This window comes from Chaetura pelagica, unplaced genomic scaffold, assembly GCF_000747805.2.
Source record: "Chaetura pelagica isolate M959 unplaced genomic scaffold, ChaPel_1.0 scaffold45, whole genome shotgun sequence".
In the NCBI taxonomy this organism is placed as follows: domain Eukaryota; kingdom Metazoa; phylum Chordata; class Aves; order Apodiformes; family Apodidae; genus Chaetura; species Chaetura pelagica.
In genome coordinates this window covers 1,414,735-1,432,533 of record NW_009953217.1, presented here as the reverse complement: position 1 = coordinate 1,432,533, position 17,799 = coordinate 1,414,735, and the positions used below count along the sequence as shown (strand labels likewise).

Genomic DNA, 17,799 nt, shown 5'->3' with positions numbered 1-17,799 from the left:
ATGATTTTAGCAAGTAGTTCTATACAGCTATGAAACAGAAAGGCAGGACAGAGAACATTCCTCTGTAGGTCTGTCTGAGGCTTGGTACATGTGTTCCCAGACCACACACCAATAGGATGAAACAACATGCTGAAACAGTTTCTTACCATCGCCAATGGAACAATTCCAACAAGATCCTTCTGGCAGATGAAGATTTCAGACAAGGTTATGTCTGTTGTCCCCTTCCGAGGGTATTCCACCTGCCAGGTGATGGGCTGTGTTCCAGAAAGGCTGCTGAAACTGGCTATTTCAAAGTTCATCTGCACGACCTCATTGAATAAACTGTTACTTCTGAAAAGAGGAAAACAGGGAAAGGGAAGAGCTATTACTTCACTGAAGAAGGCAAATGAAGTGAATCATATTAGCTACTGGAAAGTGCAGCTATTTATATACAGATACAAAACAAGGCCTTTTCCAATTTACAACTTCTTCAGAGCATACACACTGGAATGATTCAAAATGGGTCACCTGTTCTTACTATGACCATTATGTGGAGGGATACAACCCAGGATATTGTATCAGATGAAAGTAAAATATACTTCTTACTTTCCATGTTTTTTTCTGACTTTGCAAGTATGATTCAACCCTACTGCAAGATGGATTTGACCCCAGTCAACAGAAGTTAAATCTAGTGCAGCTCATGAAGACTGAAGAGCCCAGAATTAGCACAGCCAAAATGAAAAACAAGATTCATTGTGTATGTTCACCATCCAAATCACATTAATCCTTAGCAATGAAACTCAGTGTAACTGAAGTTCAAATATGCTGCATGGAAGCCATTAAAAAAATTAACATCATTAAAAGGAAAAATGACAGGATTAGTCTTAACTTAGAGGTACGCTCTGGAAATTAAAAACCCAGGCAGCTGAGACAAATAGAAAGAACAAAGCTAGGGCAGGTAAAATGTACTATTAATTCAGGAGATATAAGACAATTTCAATGACAAATATTAAAAGACACGCTGAATTATTTTCCTTGTTTTAAATTTCTTTAATTGCATCAGCAATAAAAAGAATTTACAAAAAAAATAAACTGCCACACTATATTGTCTTTTAAAAAAATGTAAAAATTATTTGCATCAGACATGATACATTCACTTTTCTGGAACTTTCCAAATGTCTTTCCACAGTGTAGAAAGTCTTAATATTTCACAGAATATTACTTCAACCCAACCCTATGCTGTAATAAGATTAAAATGACAAGACAGGCATCTTCCTAGCTTCAGGAACACAATCCCAGCTTCATCACACCTTTGGATGCATTTACCACATAACAGCTTCAATCCTTCCTCTTTTTTATGTACATTACACAAATGCCCATTTCTAAGAAAATCCATCAAGAACTCATCATGTACAAAGCAGTTATATTCTCAAGTACTAGAGTTTCTTTTTCCCTCTGAACAGAAATCACCATTTTTTATTACTTAAGACATACTCTGTACTTTACTTTGCATGATTACTTTGAAAGCAAATATGTTCCCCTGATAGTTATTATTTTGATTATGGGTTTTCATTTGGATGGCTTACTCTTAAAAGTCTTAATACTGCCTATTGCTTGGAATTTATTTCCTTGCTGTGTGAAAAGAGAGACATTGCAATACTTCTGCAACAGTGTTATACTTCCTCCATGCATTTAAAGAGTGATTTTGGGTAGCAATGCCATAGATGGATGGGTGCAGCATTTCATAGCTCAAGACCAGCCTATTCCCATTGGAAGAGTTCCTACTAAATAAATCTTACCGTTTGGAAATACAAGGTAACTGTGATAACTGCAGTTTACACACTTCTGGGACATCTCAAAATGAATACAAACTTTGTAATTTATTTGGAAGCATGATTATATGCAAAGATACCTGAATCACCTGAGCTACAGAGTTCATTCAACTGTTAAAGGCACCATTATCCCTCAGATTAATGACACCTGAAATGCCACAATTTTCACCATTTCTACATCTGATGCTTAGTAACTGACAGAGAGAAAGTTTTTACATGTGATTGACTGTCTCGGTGCTTCACTTACACTAAATAGAGAATACATTTTTGCACACATCAAAGCTGTTGTAGGAGACAATATATGCCAGGAAAGTGTTCCTGATCAAGAATTCTACACTTCTCTAAATAGTGTCTGAGCAGATGTGAAGTGTGCTTCACAACAAAAGCCCCCAAATCCTACTGGTAGGATGAGAGACCTCTAGGTGGGAAGCTGCAGGTGGGACAGAGCTCATTCCCAGCCCACCCACTCATTACAGCACTACCTCACCAACACCTGCTTCATTCAGATTTCCAGTTCCCACTGAGCACTTGGTGCCACTCACATCAGCCAAGTATCTTCTTAACCCATGAACAGGCTGCTTCTTCCCAAAGTGCCAAGTTGCATTGGTGGAGAGATATAAAAAAAATGGTACCAAAGTTCTTTAACAGAATTCTGTAAAACATTGCTAAAATATTTCTTCTGTAAAACATGACAGAAAAAAATATCTGGAAAACATGCATGATGTAAGATAAAATTTTTATTGGCACGTTTTCAGGATGACCTGCATAATAATTTCAAGGGCTGCATTTGTGATGAAGCCTTTTTACAATGCCATACTATCATCAGTTCCCTCCTTCTCTCTTCATACAGAAGAAACACAGAGACGATCAACAGCTGGGAAAGCATCCACTTGAAAAAAAAATATGCCTTCAGAGATGTGTAATGGCTGAGACAAAAATTTCTCATGAAGCACATTTAATGTTGAGAGCTTGTTCACTGACTGAAACAGCAATTCCTTAATATCTAACATTTAGAACTGCTCAGCAGCCGGAACAGCAAGTAATTATAAAACTTTTCTAAAGTACACAGCACGTAGTGATTACAAATGAAGCTTCATGAAGGCAGACCTTTTAAAAAATTGCTCAGGGTTGGATATATGAATCTAATTTGATTGGACTGAGAATTCCCCTGGGCCTGTTCACTCCTTGGATTAATTTTAACTTATAAATATGCTAATCAAGCAGGGCTAGCTTGGACCACACACTTGTATGAGGCAGTAAGGACACCCTGGGATGTGCTGAACAGCCATCACAGCTCTGGGGCTGAGCACACAGGCCTAAGTGGGGAGCACTGAGCCCAAAGTTACTCCTTTGCTGGAGGAGATGGACAATGATTAGGTGCTACGTACTGGTTACAGCAGCTGAGCCAGCAAGTTGGTGATGGGGTTAGTAATGTTAGTAATGACACTGGTTAGCAGTAAATTACTATCCCAGGAGAACAAGGAGAAACTGAACTGCAGAGCTGTGTGAATGCTTCTGAGAAGCACAATTTTAGAAAAGAAGGTGAAACAGAAATATCCTGTTAATGCAAATATAATAAAAAATGCATAAAAGGCAAAACAGAAGTGACTTAGGAAGAAACTGCTGTGGAGTTCACCAGCTCTTGCCAACTATATGGACAAAACACTCACCTTTTATATCAACTAGTGTTCATTTAACCAGGATCCTTGATTTTAGAGTACTTTTGAGTATGATATTAAGCATTCCCTTGCAACTATTTATTGATAATTCAAACTCTTAATGCCTTGAGAAATATTTACCCTTGGAAAAAGATTTTTTTTATATGGATACACAAGACTGACTTAACCCTCTCTTCAAAAGAGGAGATTTAAAACATGGTATCATGTATAAACAACCTAGACGTGAGCCCATGGATAGACCAGTAATGTGGGTAGTACCACATAATTACTACAAGAAACAATGCAGAGATCTCAGCTGATGTAAGATCCATAAACAACAGAAATCTTTGTTGAATGTCTGTCTACATGTGTGGACCAGGAGTCTCTGATGAGAGATTTCAAAGTGTTGGGTTATTGCTCTGAGTAAGAGAGCAGTTTTGGCTCTTAAATGAGTGAATCTTAGGACTGCTGCAGGCTGAATCAATAATCTCAATTTATTACAGTGGCTCTCAAAAGAGAAATTTTAAAAAGCCTAGATTAAAAACATTTTTTAGCCATCCTTTATTCCAACAAATTTTTACTGAATGTGCCTAGGGATCCAAGAATACTTAGACCTACTGAGTATCTACCAACTCTTTTCCTCTTTAATGCTATCTAGTTTGACAGTGACAACTTAATGCAAGATCAGCACTTACCAAATGACATTAAAAATGGAAGAGTAGAAACCCCATTATCCCTCAGTCACACTGCACAATTTAGTCTTCACTAAAATGAATGTACTGAGGTATGTGACTGCCAAGCACAAACTCTCATCAGTAGCCAATGGTCAAACTGGATCCCAGGCCAGCCTGTACTTCAGTCCATGGAGACCAGTGCCTCTTCCCATCTTAGAAAATACTATAATGGGGTACAGGACATATGTTCCTCTATTCCTGCTATTTTCAACTTAGTTTTCCTTCATATTTTCCTAATTCCATTTGATAATGGGGCCATCTTCAGTGGACACACCCTGGGATCAGGATGAATCACAGCAATTTAAGAAATATTAACAAAACCACAGAGACTAAAATCTGCTCTGGAATGTGTGACTATGATGACTTCAAAGACAATGACACTGGGCAGGCAGCTTTTTACACATCAATTCACTAACATAATCAGAACTCAACGCTAACAAAGACTTGGTCACCAGCTGCCCAGGTTGTTTTGAATCAGACACCTATGACTAAACTCTATCATATCCATCACTGGGACTTAAACCATCCATTTCCCTTCTGAAAGTCTTGATCAAATGGAGTACAAATGCCTAATATAAGTTTCTTTCAGTAGGACTCTAACAAGAGCTGTTACAAAAGTAATCCCTTCGAAAAACCATGGAAAGGATGTGGTAACTGAAGATGAATGCCAAATGTTGGAGACCAGATGCAGTTTACATTTCTTATTTAGCAATATCAGCCTACCTTTCATCTTTAAACCATAAAAACCAGGAGAGAAGAAAAGGATGATCTGTTTCAGCAATTAACAGATAGAGAGGACAACTTCATGGAAAACTACTGAAAGTATTGTGAAGCAGAAAATATCCAAGGTATAACTTAGCAAACTCTTGAGCAACAAAACACAATATACATATATATCTTCAAAAGGATGATATAATGCTGAATGTGATTTCTTTGTACAGCCCAAATGAGAGTTGGATTAGTTAATAAGGTTTCTTAGCTTTCTTGTCATAAACTGTGACGTAAACCATAGCTTTTTGATTAAGGTATTGGACCAAGACAGGAAATCTCATTTCACTTCCCAGCTCTACCACAGCATCCTTTAATGACCTCAGGCAAGACATGAAGATACAGATCCTTACAGCTAAAGTAAAATCAATAGGAATTAGGAACTGTGGGGCTTAAAAAAACCCTCTGGTGTCTGTCTGCTACTTTAGGCACCTGAATATGGTACCTTTATCATGCTGGTCCTGAGTCCCAGGATCTCAGCTGGGTTCAACCACATGCCAAGTAGGAAAGAGTCAGAAAAGCACTCATGGTTCAACTGCTGCATTATGCTGAGAGCTCCCACTTGCAAGAGCTTCTTAGTTGATAAAATATACACTGCCTAGGTGGCATAAGATAGGGTGAGCCTGGGGGGTGATCTTTGTGTGTCTTTATTTCCCAGTTGAACACGGTGATTTTTTTTTTTTTTTTCATCTAGTCTAAAAAAAAAATAATTAAGATTATTCAATGTCTATCTGACTTCTCTGCACAAGCTTTGCCCACAGATGCTAATCTCAGTGATGTCAGCTGTCCATCCTAGAACAAACTGCAAAAGTCTTGTTGCTAATTAGAGCACAGAGAGCCAGAAATGTTCCTCTCTTGGACAGGCAGAAAGCTGAATGAGATTGTCCCTAAAGGAGGGAGACCTGACTGGAAGTCACAATAACTCACCAATTTCCTCCTCCTGTACAGAGAAATTTTTTTGAGTCACTAATCACCAATAAATGTTGCAGTCAAGATAGCAGACTCATTAGTCTTCTCTGATAATATATCACATCCAGGCACAAGGTAGATGAGATTGATTTTCCCCTTTTCCCAAAGGAAGCAGGCATGCAACCCTCTGCCTCAGACTGGTGCCATGGTATAAAGGCTCTGGTTTACCTGCAACCCCAGCACTCAGCTATCATCATCTCCCACCTTTATTTCATTTTCTATTCAGTTTGCACAAGACATTAGTCTGCTAATGTCTTCATTAGAATTTCAGATAACAAAATACATAGGCAGATCAGTCAAGAAATAAGCTTTCACAGTGATTCATCATCTCTTCCTGCCTCTGAGAAGGACATTTTCTACTTAATATTCATTCGGTGCTGGAATCTCTCCAGAATCACTCTAAGTAAGCAGTATTTTCCTCTTTTGGAGACAGCAAATGTTTAAGCACTGAAAATCTTCCAAGGGACATCAATGGAAAGGAGACCCTGAACAGAGATTTTCTGGGAGATTCACTCCAAACCCAGTGCTTTCAAATGGAGAAAGAAGTCAGAATCATTTCGATCATCAGCATTAGATTATATGGCTCGTTCAGCCTGTCAAAAGCAGCAAGATGAAACCAAATACTCAAAAGCATGTTCTATGATTCACTTTTGGTTGTGTGCTTTAGTAGTTTGGGAGCAGCCAGTGAAACACATTCAGAGAGAGGATAACACCTTTGAAAGAGCAGCCTAAGTAACAGATTTTCTGATTACAAATCTCCTGTATATGTGTTTTATTCCATTTATGAGCAACAGTACCCCTGGAATTGATACAGAATAAGGTGCTCCATTTACTAAATTCATTTATGAGTTGGACAGATTCAGCCTCCTCTTCCTGTCTCCACATGCATTTCCATTCACATCCAGCCCTCCTTGCAGAAACTACAATGCAGCATGGCCTCAAGAAACAGGCCACCAGTTTCTCCAGCATGCACTTCCAGGTACCAAACTGGTGTTCTCTGGAGGGATATAAAAAAATCAAGGTACTCATAATTAACAATGAGATTCTGAAAATATGATCAAAATGGCACAGAGAAGTAGATGGGTCTGGTTACTAGAAAAGCCCCAGACAAGCTACCCCTTCCAATGTAGGTGTGACAACCGCTGTTGACATGACCAGTTGACTTATTGAATAACTGGTCACTAATACTGTTCCATGCAAGACATGTGTGGTCTGTTATGCCCTCAAATGTCACTTTGATCAAAGAAAGGGATGCAGCCTAAGTGCTGATTTCTCCAGGTACTGCTCATCTAGAGGTGAGTGAATCAGGCATTTGCACCTGTTTGGAAACAAACTGAAGATGAAACCATGTTATGAATCAGGTGGCAAGACAAAGCATATTTATATGTACCTGCGTATGTAAATCAGATTTGTGATATGAACAATTTCATTGTTGAATGAATTTACTTGAATTTACAAGTCAGATATCTTCAGATTCCAGTTTTTACTCTTTGTTTGTTGGTCGTTTTGTTTTTTTTTACTGCTCTACTAGCATATCTGCTTTTGGCCTATGCTTGGTACTCCAAAAACATCTGTGCATAAAGATCCCCAATTCCTTTTCAACACGGTAGCTGCACTTGCCTTCTAATAAAAGAGCTAGAAAGTAAAACATTTACCAAGCATGCAAAGTTTATAAAATATTTGCATTTTGCAGAGGCAATGGATATAAAGAAAGCACATTTTCAATGGCATAATAAAGGAAAAAAAGCCCATATATAAACTTGCTGAGTATGAACAAAGTTCATGGAGCAATGAAACACCAAACTTGCAGGTGGCAGCCCCTTGCTCTCCCCTACACACCATTTGGTTACAACTGCAGCTTTTCAAGTTTAAGTGCACAATGAAGGTAAAGGAATTTTTCAGATCAGAAACAATGACCAAGAACTGGTTGGTGGCAGCTATCTGAAGATACCTCCAACTTAGCCAAAGAGCTTTTCTAGGTGTCTGTGATGCTGCCTGGATAGTGAGCAAAAGATGCTGAAATTATCTGCATCCTTTGAGAAATAAGCTCAACAGCTGCAATTTCACCACGAAGTAAATTCAGCTTGTGAGGAGTCCCCTGGACTAGAAGCTGCAGGGAACTGGGGAAAGGTAAAGTAGTTTTATTTCTAGAAAGTCAATATATTTTTGCAAGCTTCACTAAGGAGCAGTCTGCAGCAGGAACACTTTCCTTTTCCGCAGTCTCAGATCGTATCATTCCCCTTATTAGCCCATGCAGTATAGATTACATACTCTTTTAATACTACCCTTTTCCTGCAAATTCTCTTTAATGTTGTATATTGCTCACATGGTCTTTACCAGGTTAAGGTAAAATACAATTAGGTTAAAGCAGAAATCCAAATTAGTCTAAGGAAAAGATAGCCTGAGCAGCAACAGTAGGATAAATATTGAGCTCAGCTGAAACTCCAGATAAATGGGAATGACATGGGTGAAAATAGACAGGAGAGCTGAGTCAGACACTGTGGTCTAATTTGGATCTACTGACTACTTGCAGGTATACTTACACTTCAGGACACTGTCCTTGATAATGGTAAAGACTTGTCCACTCTGGATATGCATGTCCAAAAGCTATCACCACAATCCTGAGCATTCATATTTTGTTCTTCAATAATCATTATGAACTGTAACTATGCATTGTGATCTTGCAAAGTCAAACTTGCAAAGGTACATTTTGCCATCTCTTGACATAGCTTTGCTGCAGTGTTGAAAGTTTACAGTATAAAACTTTGACAAACACTGTAAAATCAAGGCTGTGCACGAAGAAGTGTGTGGGGGCAGGTGTTGAAAGTGTTATGTGAAGCCTTCCAGCCCCCAGTTCACTAGTCTGGCATCATCAGGCTGGCTTCTACTTGGTGACCACAAAAAAGAAAGTGTACATATCCAGCAGGAACACACATTTAATACCCCTCAATGCACCTTATGCATGCAGTTTATCCAATCTGTCCTCAAAAGATATGAATGGAAAAAAACTCAACCCAAAGCCAGACAAGTGTAGGACACAGTGCACACTGACATTAACCACAGAACTCCACTGAGAAGTGGCAAACAGTACAACAGTGTATCTGACACTGAGTAACATCCAAACACCTCAGCATAAGGAAGAAAGTTTCCTAAAGGAAGCTAGAGGCAATATCGCTTAGACAGCAACAAAAAAAAAAGGGGAAGTTATAGCTTTTTCTCTCTCTATTCACTTCCCCTGAAGTAATAAAGAGGAGAGGAAGCTGCAGGAACCATCTTCTTGTTTCCCTCTCCTTCTTTCTGTATATTTAAAAGAAAAACACATGACGGAGAGAGCTGATGCCTGTGGGAATTAGACAAAACATGACCAGTTTCATCAGTTTGCAGTTATCAACCAGCTCTTACTGAAATTTACAAAAATCATGGACCCTAGGGCTTTCAGCATCTATACTTCTAGAAGTCTAATGGACAAACCTTTCTCTTACAGTTCATAAAGCAAATTTTAACAACTCTGCCTTCCTAACACCATCCACAGCTCTCACTCACTGTAAATTTAAAAAGAAGCTCATTAAAAGTGGAACCAACATATTGGAGGTAGATCCATTAGATTTCCTGGTACAGTTACTTGGTGGCTAACTCCAGTAGTTCACTTCTGGCGAAGGATAATGAAATGAAAAATGTCCCCATGACATTCAATGGCAGAAATGTCATCGCTGAAGTGCCTATGATGTGCAATTAACATTTTTAAGGAGTCATTTAAAAGGATACTGTCAAGGCTGATAGATTTGAGATTACACAAACTATCTGTGTTTGGAATTCTGCATAATTCAGCATCTCCCTACCAAGTTCACCCTTTCACTTCTGGATATTTGCATTTGTCTTCCTCCTTATGTTGTAAGAGATACTATATATATTATCATCGGCTTTTCCCCCATTGTGACATTATAATGTTGTGTTACAATTGCAATCATTAGAGTTGCTATCAGAAAAGTTTTCATTTTTCCCATGTTCTGCTTTTCTCAAGCAAGTTGTAATGTTCACAATGAAAAGTATTGTGCTTTGAACCCAAAAATTTACAGGACAAACCATGCTAAAGCAGTTCAGTTCTAGGGTGGAGTTAAAAAAAATAAATTCTTTATTACTAATGAACACAATGTCACCAGCAGGATGGAGACTTCACATCTAGACTCAGCAAACTTGTGTGATAAAAAGAAGTCCTGGATCTTTGCTTCAGTCTTATCTGATGCTTCTGCTTAATAGAGTGAAAATGCAGGAAGATAAAGCAGGTATCTGCTATAGTAGAAAAACTCTCTTTAAGCAGAATGTTCATCAAAGTTTCTAGGAGCTGCCAGCTACTTTGCACAGTTTTCACTTGACAAAAATTGTTTGTATTTGCAGCTGAAATGTTTCTTCTAAGAGCTGATAGTGGACATCAGTTTTCAGGCAGAGTGTGGACATTCCTGTCTGACTGTCAGGTACATGAAGAGAAATGTGTCCTCAATATTTCAAGAAGACAAATGAAGGAGATACTATCCTAATGTTAAATGGCCTGTGAGAAAGGCAAGTGCCTGCTAGACTGAAAAAACACTTACAGATAAACTCCAATAGCAACTTTGATGTGATGACTCTGACATCTCTGGTTCTGTCCAAATCTGTTTGTTGTTTGTTTTGTTTTTCTCAACAGCACCTCAATTAGAGAACAGCTATGTCTAATTCATTGGGAAGTCTTAGTTTCAAATTCCCTGAATCAGGCCCTGATTCAAAGCAATAAAACACACTGGATTTGGATGAGGCTTTTGAGAGATGTCATGCTTTATAGAGGTGACTTTCCACTGCTAGGAAAAAATTTCATTTTAACTTGACCCCCAGGAAAAGTCTAGGAATGCCAGGGGGAACCATAGGCTGTATGACATCAGAATACCCTTTAAACAACAGGGAGTTTTTATTGCAGAAAGTAATAAACAAGGGTCTAACACAGAATCTCTCTATGCACCATATAGTCACACATCTGTCTCACAGCCCAAAGCAAAGATTTAAATGCCTACTGTGATTTTTTTCCAAGCAACCATTACTCCCTTTTTATGCCCTTCTTTCTATGCCTTTCTGCATTAGGTGAATCACAATAGGTATCTCTGCAATTATACAAATGACATTTAGGGGACACTGCCAAAAAAAAAGGGAATTAGATTCTAAAGAACCAACCTTTTGTTATTGAAATTTTCAATGATATTAGTCACCACTCCTGTTCTTTCCTGACTTTTGACACTTTGCTTGATCAGACAGGTGGAATTAGACTCATCGAAGTCCAGCTTTACAAGGCTCTGAAGAAATTCAAGGCCAACAACAGCAGCTCATCTGCACACACAGTGTATAGCAGGATTAGAGTGGGGCAATGCCCAGTGAAATGAGAAAGAGCACAAAGGAGCAGGAATAACGATGCTCACAAGGAACACACAAGTTTAAGATAATGCACCTGTGACAACATTATTTCTAAAGAAATCATCATCTGTCATCAGCAGGCTGGTGGCAGCACAGGCCTGGAATAGCTATTTGGGATACATGGGAAGGAGCAGTGGATATTTACGATTTGCAGTCACAGGAGATGCAATTCACCACTGTGAGAATTTGTCCTACAGGAACCCGTGTATCAGAGCTGAGTTCCCAGAGTCAGACTGCAGGCAAGAACATCTGCTGACTCACCCCTGAATCACAGATAGGCTTTCTTTTCCTGCTTCAATCTAACCAGTAGATAAGTAAGCCCAATTGGTATAATTTTAAATCTAAAATTAAGGGTTATCTTCTCTCTAAGTGAAAGTGGAACAGGAAAAGAGAAGAAATTCAAACCAACATGGAAATCCTCACAAGAGTGTACATTATCAGATTTACAGTCCTCTTCTCCTGGCAGGTACTTGCAAGAGGTAAGGAAGTTTGATGAGATCTGAGTGTCACGTGCTCAGGTTCTTTGCCAGTTTCTAAAGTAAAGTTTATTTTCAAAGAATATCCCACTCTGTGCTTTACACTATAGATGGTCTGAATTGGTGCAAATTTCATAGGTAAAGGTTTCCTCAATTTTATAAACAGGATTTGATTCAGAGCAGTAGCAACTACTTGCTAATGATCTTTCTACAAAATCTTTAGATCTCAAATCCTATCAGTTTGTCCATCAGCCATCTCTTGGTCCAGTTTGCTCCCGTGTAATGCTGCCTGAACTACTTTTGCAGAAAGCACAAGCTTGATACCAGCAGAAACTTGTAACAATTACAGATCTCCCTAACCATTCCTTCCTTCACCCCAAGTCAGAGGACATACCCCCAGGTACGAGGACATACCCTGCAATTGCAAACTGCCAAAGTGCCACCCACCAGCTGGGGCCTGGCATGCTGCTCACCTGGGGTAGTTCCATTGTATTCATACCTCTGTACATTAAGAAATCTTCTTACACTTGTTAATTGCTCCTATATGAGAACACCAGCAGAACAGACTTCACAACTGTGTGAATGTCAGATTAGAGATGATTCTTAAAGACAAGCATTAGATGTCTGTCAGCCCAAGCTGTGCTGTGCTCTCATCTGAGCTGCCAATGGGAAAAGGCACTCATAGCTGTACACGAAGAACATCCCAGAACACTGTCAGGGATTCTTATTTGATAGAACAGGTTTGCAGGAACAATATGAAAAAAAAAGGGGGATGGATGACAGTCAGGTAGACTGGGTGGTCCTGGAAATGAACAGCACAAAAATAAAGGAGTTTGCCCCTTCCAGCCTCTTCCCAGCTACCAATCCTTAATCTAATTTGATTTTCCTGGGATAGCAAACAGTCAGATGCATCTCCTTCAGAACAAGATTGTAAAAGGAGTGAATTATGGACACATTATTATTCCCTTTAGCATGCAGCACTTTTTCTTTAAATACAGAAAGCATAGTGTGCAGGAAATGATCCATCCATTAAGATTTGTGTCAACATCTTTCACAACTCTTGAAGCTGTACAGTGAACACTGCTAACCATCCTGCTGTGTCTGAAAAATCAGGCTGATGACAACACTGAAATATGTTACATGCGACACTTTGGTCCTGACCTTACTTACACTGCAGTCAGTCCCTGTTCTGCTTTTGATTTGATGGGAGTGGGGCCTCTATTCCGTTGTCACCTCTCCTGTACCCTCAGGCACTCTCTCCAGCAGCACTGTCAGCTTACAGAAGTCAGGGCAATTTCAAAGCATTTTTTGATGCTCAAGGCAAACCAAGAGATGACCTTTTCCACCAGCAGAGAGCTGCTCATAGGCTGCTATTGAATATTCCACCAACTGTAATGCTCTGCTGTCAGAGATGACCTGGCTGCACTGCACGTGAGATGGGTTTTCCTTTTGCTGCCTCTCTCCTCCCCATAATTCAACAAATTGAGGTCACAGTCTGATTCTCCTGTGTTATGCACCTTTGTCATTACCTCCACCTGGGACAAGATCTATGCATTAACAACACTTGGCAGAGTATTCAACATTATGATGCCAAGGACTGGAGAATAAGCAGTAATCCTTTCTTTGCTTGGGCATTATTTCAGCAGACAGCTATTTCAGGAACACACATGCCTGAGTGGCTGTCCATGCTTGGCCATGAAAAGTAAACATATTCTTGCCTGAATTTTTTGAGTCACAAAATAAGGCAAGCTGTAGCTGAAGTGACCTGAATCATTCCAGGTACCTGGAATACCCTGATCAACACAATGCCTCAAATTTCCCAACTGAAATACAGGTGGATTGGGTTCAACAGAATTCATGCTAAGGTTCCTGAACAAAAACTTTCACCTCCACAGATTTTAAACCCTGGCTAATGCAGAGGTAAGATCTCTGTAGAGCAACCTGACATTAAGAGTTGTGTTGCCAGGGGTGTTCAACTCTGCTGCTCTGGTGAGGGAGGAGTGCTAAGCCAAGAGAGCAGGTACTGAACTGTCAAATGGATTATAAATTGCTGCAAATATTCTACCGTTGCTAACTGCAGAATATACCATTTGTACCAGAAATAAGGAGGGTAAGGTATTCTGGATGGGATGGTCTTCAGAGTCTGTTAGACACTCAAAGCATGTTCATATCTACATGACATTCAACCTGAAAGATTTTTGAAAATGGACAGATATTTTCTTAATAATTTTCAGCAGCATCGCCAGCTCTTCCAAGAATCGCATTTCAGTGGGAAGTTGTTTTTAATTTTTGCAGATAGGATGTCTGTGCTATTTAGTTCTTTCCATAAAGAGACTTGGCCTTTATGACTAATTTAAAGGGTTTTCCAAAGCAGATGGTGCATTTTGAACACCGAAAATGGGATTCACAGGAATACTGAGCTCCAAATATTCAAATATAAAGAAGAAACTGAGTGCAAGGCAATAATGGGAAGCAAGAGGTGCTGCTCTAGGCTATCAGAGATTGTATCTTCATCCTCAGTAGTTGTCATGTGTAAACTGACATTATTTCCTGACATCAGTGGATTTTTATTCAATAATTCTTGCTGATGACCTGGTTCACAGAATGAAAATGTCTTGGTGAAATGAACATAGAAAGGGAAGAGAAAAAACAGAGTAACTTAGCTGGCTGTATTAAATTATCATACACTACCTTCTCCACTCTACCTATGCCAGCAGATTAAAAAAAAAAAAGGCTTCTGGAATTACTGTTGTACTTTACTGGCAAGCACAAGAACATCTGTGACAAGCCAAAGAACTGAGAACATCGAATTTGTGAATGAAAAGCTGTGCATGTGTGTGTACAGACATAGTGGGAAGTAACACAGATGCAGGAAGACATGCTGGATGGGCTAAACTTGACAAGCTTCAGTTACACCTACTTCCTTCCCTGTTCTCAAGGCTGAAGCTACATGTGAGATTTACATTATCCTTAGCCAAAACCAACCAACAACCTCCCATGACATTAACCACACAACCCAGGCCCTTTCCACACAGGGGAACTTTGCCAAAGGGGATTCACATCAGAACTTGGACTTACAGATTTTTTTTTCTTTCCCTCCTCCAAAGCTCTGGAAACTGGCCTTGGGTGAAGCAACAGGCACCTCCCTTAGCTGGGTGCTGTTGACCTATGGAAGCATCACATAGTCTAGTATTAAGAGTCTGTGTCAAAGCCCTTTCTGGGGTCATGGACTCTCTCTATGATCTCACACTAGTGATTTTTCTTGCCTGTCCTTGTAATAAGCACATCAAGAGAATTGGCTCAATAGAAGAAAAATAGGAGCTCCTTAAAAATGTATTGGTACATCTGATTTGAACTTTTTTGGGGGAAGAAGCTATAAAAAATGATTCTGCAGTGAACTTTGAAATACCCATTTGTTAAAGAGGCCATGCTTTCCCTTCCTGAACAATGCTTTTCTGTGTGTGAAGCCTTGCAAAGGAAAAACGATGTGTATTTTAGAAAGATTTTCAGAACTATATATATAAAGGATTGGGTGATGAGAAATGTTTCAGAATTTATTATGGCTGCCTAAATAGCTGCTCTCCAGCAAGCCTAGGTTACAGTTTAAATCCCAGCAATATATTTATCAATATTTTCCTTCTCGGCTGCATTTCCTGACATTTATGCCAAAAGAAAATTATGTAAAAGGTCATAACAGGACCTCCAGTGTTATTAAGTGTATGATCTAACAAACAAAACAAATGACCTTCATTCACACTTGCCTGATGGTTCCATGAACTCAGAAACAATAGATCCTGAGCACTTTCTCAGACTCAAAGAAATATCCATCTTGGGTGAAATCATCCATATGCAGAGTCAGCAGAAGCTTTAAATACGTCTAACATACTTTGAAGCAGGACTGAAATATGGCATAGACTCTTTGTAACTAGACTCTTTTTACAGTGTTCCACAGAATGCTGGCACATCCTCGTGCTAAGTGGTACATTACATGGTAGAAGATAGCTTCACGTACCAGGACACCCTCATACAGTCAAAACAAACCAGAAAAAGAGTGAAAGGATGTTTATTAGTTCCATTTATAAATGAAAAAAAATCAGGCCCATTGAAACTAGCGTGACTTGTTGCAGGTACATCAAGTATCTGCAGCAGTTAGAAACCAGGCTTAGCCCATGTCATTGCCTGGACTGCAAGGGCCCTTCCTTTCTTCCACACTCCTGAGTAGCACTTAAAAGGGAACAAAGGAAATCTGTGGGTGGTGGGTGAACTGAAACTCTGTCTTCTAAAACCTGATTGGTAGCTTTGCTGCAAGACTATCCTTGTGCTTCTTTCTCAGTAAGTACATTTCATTTCTCCCACATTGCATCTCAAACTTTTGGGGCATTTCATAATACTACACCAGAAGCTTCCAGTAGTGGCCAGAATTGCTTTTACTGCTGTTTAACACAGTATTGAATTTAAATGGCTAATATATATGCCCCTTTCCCACAGGAACACAAACCACTGCATAGCAAAACTTTAATTTATCAAATTTAAATGGACTTTAGCATAAATTTATTGTATCATTGCTCATAAATGTTTTTATGCATGATTTTTTTTTGGTCTTTTATGGTTTTGACAATAGATGGAAAGCAATCAAAGTTCCATTTGAAGCAGCCATGTAGGCAATTCTCATTTAACAGAAGACAATGAAAAATTAATCTAAAATGAGTGTAACTAAGTTTTCATAGAAACAACAAAACCACTCAGACATTATCATCTTCAACAGCTGTTTACTGTCTTCATTTACAAAATTACCTGTCAAATTTTACTGTTTCCTCTAGGAAAAGAAAAAACCCAACCCCATGCCTTTCTAAGTTAATAAAATGCTCCACATGTAACAGGGATATTAAGGATCCCTTTCCTGCAATCATAATACTTAGCAAGGATGATTGAGGTGAAGTAATGTTCAACACTCCATCTCCTGCAGGTTCCAATTCTACACTTTTAACTACAGGAAAGAAATTCACACAAGGCTAATGGATAAAAGCCTCAGTATTTCCCCCTCTCTCTCTCTCCTACTCTACAGAGCATCTGTCTCCTCTTTTCAATGGGCAAAGCAACATTTGTTATCCCTGGGAAGTTGTTTACTATAAAACAATCACAACTTTCTCAGTATCAAATGAAAACTCTTGAAGGAAATACAAAAAGGGGTGATAGTGGAATGGAATATTTTTTTGGGGTGGAAAGCTTCATCATCTAGGGATGAATCTCCAGCATCAGTTTCTTTTAGTGATGAGCTTGGTCTGAAGAATGTTTAGCTAGGAGAACACACACAGTTGGTTAATACCACACCATGTGTGCATTGGGAAGGATGCCAGATAAACATCAGGAGAAAACGAAAGGATTGAGGGAACGTGCTGCCTGCCAGTCTGATCCCCTGGCACAACAGTCAGCAGGGGATGGGCCAACCTTCTGGCAACTGCAGGAGTGGCTGCTTATCCAGCAACAACAGTCAGGAGCTTAGTATCTCTGGAGAGGAAGAGAGAAGTAAGAAGACAAATACAAAACTGACCAATTAACTGTCCCTCACACGAACATTCCCAGGATAAACACTCTCAAGGGCTGTCTCAAGTACTGTTGCTGTGCCTGACCTCAGATGTTAGAGATAGGAAGGAGTTAATTATTGAAGGGCAGCTACAGTGAGTGGGATGCACAGCTCCTATTGACTTCCTTAATGGTGGTAAAATGTGCAAATCCTGTGGACTGTAGCTGAATTTAAATTACAATGATTACAAAATATAAAGCCTGAAAAAGAGGATTTATATGTGAGCAGATTTAACAGACTCCCTTAAGTCCTACATTTTGTTTACATGCAAAGTAGACTATGCCTGCTGAATGACTTAAATCCTGATGACAATCATTTATATATCAATCCACCCTCCTAACACAGTTCTGAACCATAATTCCT

General features: G+C 39.2%; 1 protein-coding gene across 1 annotated transcript in view; it reads right to left on the bottom strand.

Moving 5' to 3' along the window:
* TMEM132C (transmembrane protein 132C) overlaps positions 1-17,799 on the bottom strand; it is a 196,168-nt gene that overhangs the window by 40,965 nt on the left and 137,404 nt on the right. Inside the window, exon 5 of the mRNA XM_009997683.1 lies at positions 147-330. Within this exon, the coding sequence (XP_009995985.1) occupies positions 147-330 (184 nt within the window). The remainder of the gene's footprint in view (positions 1-146; positions 331-17,799) is intronic.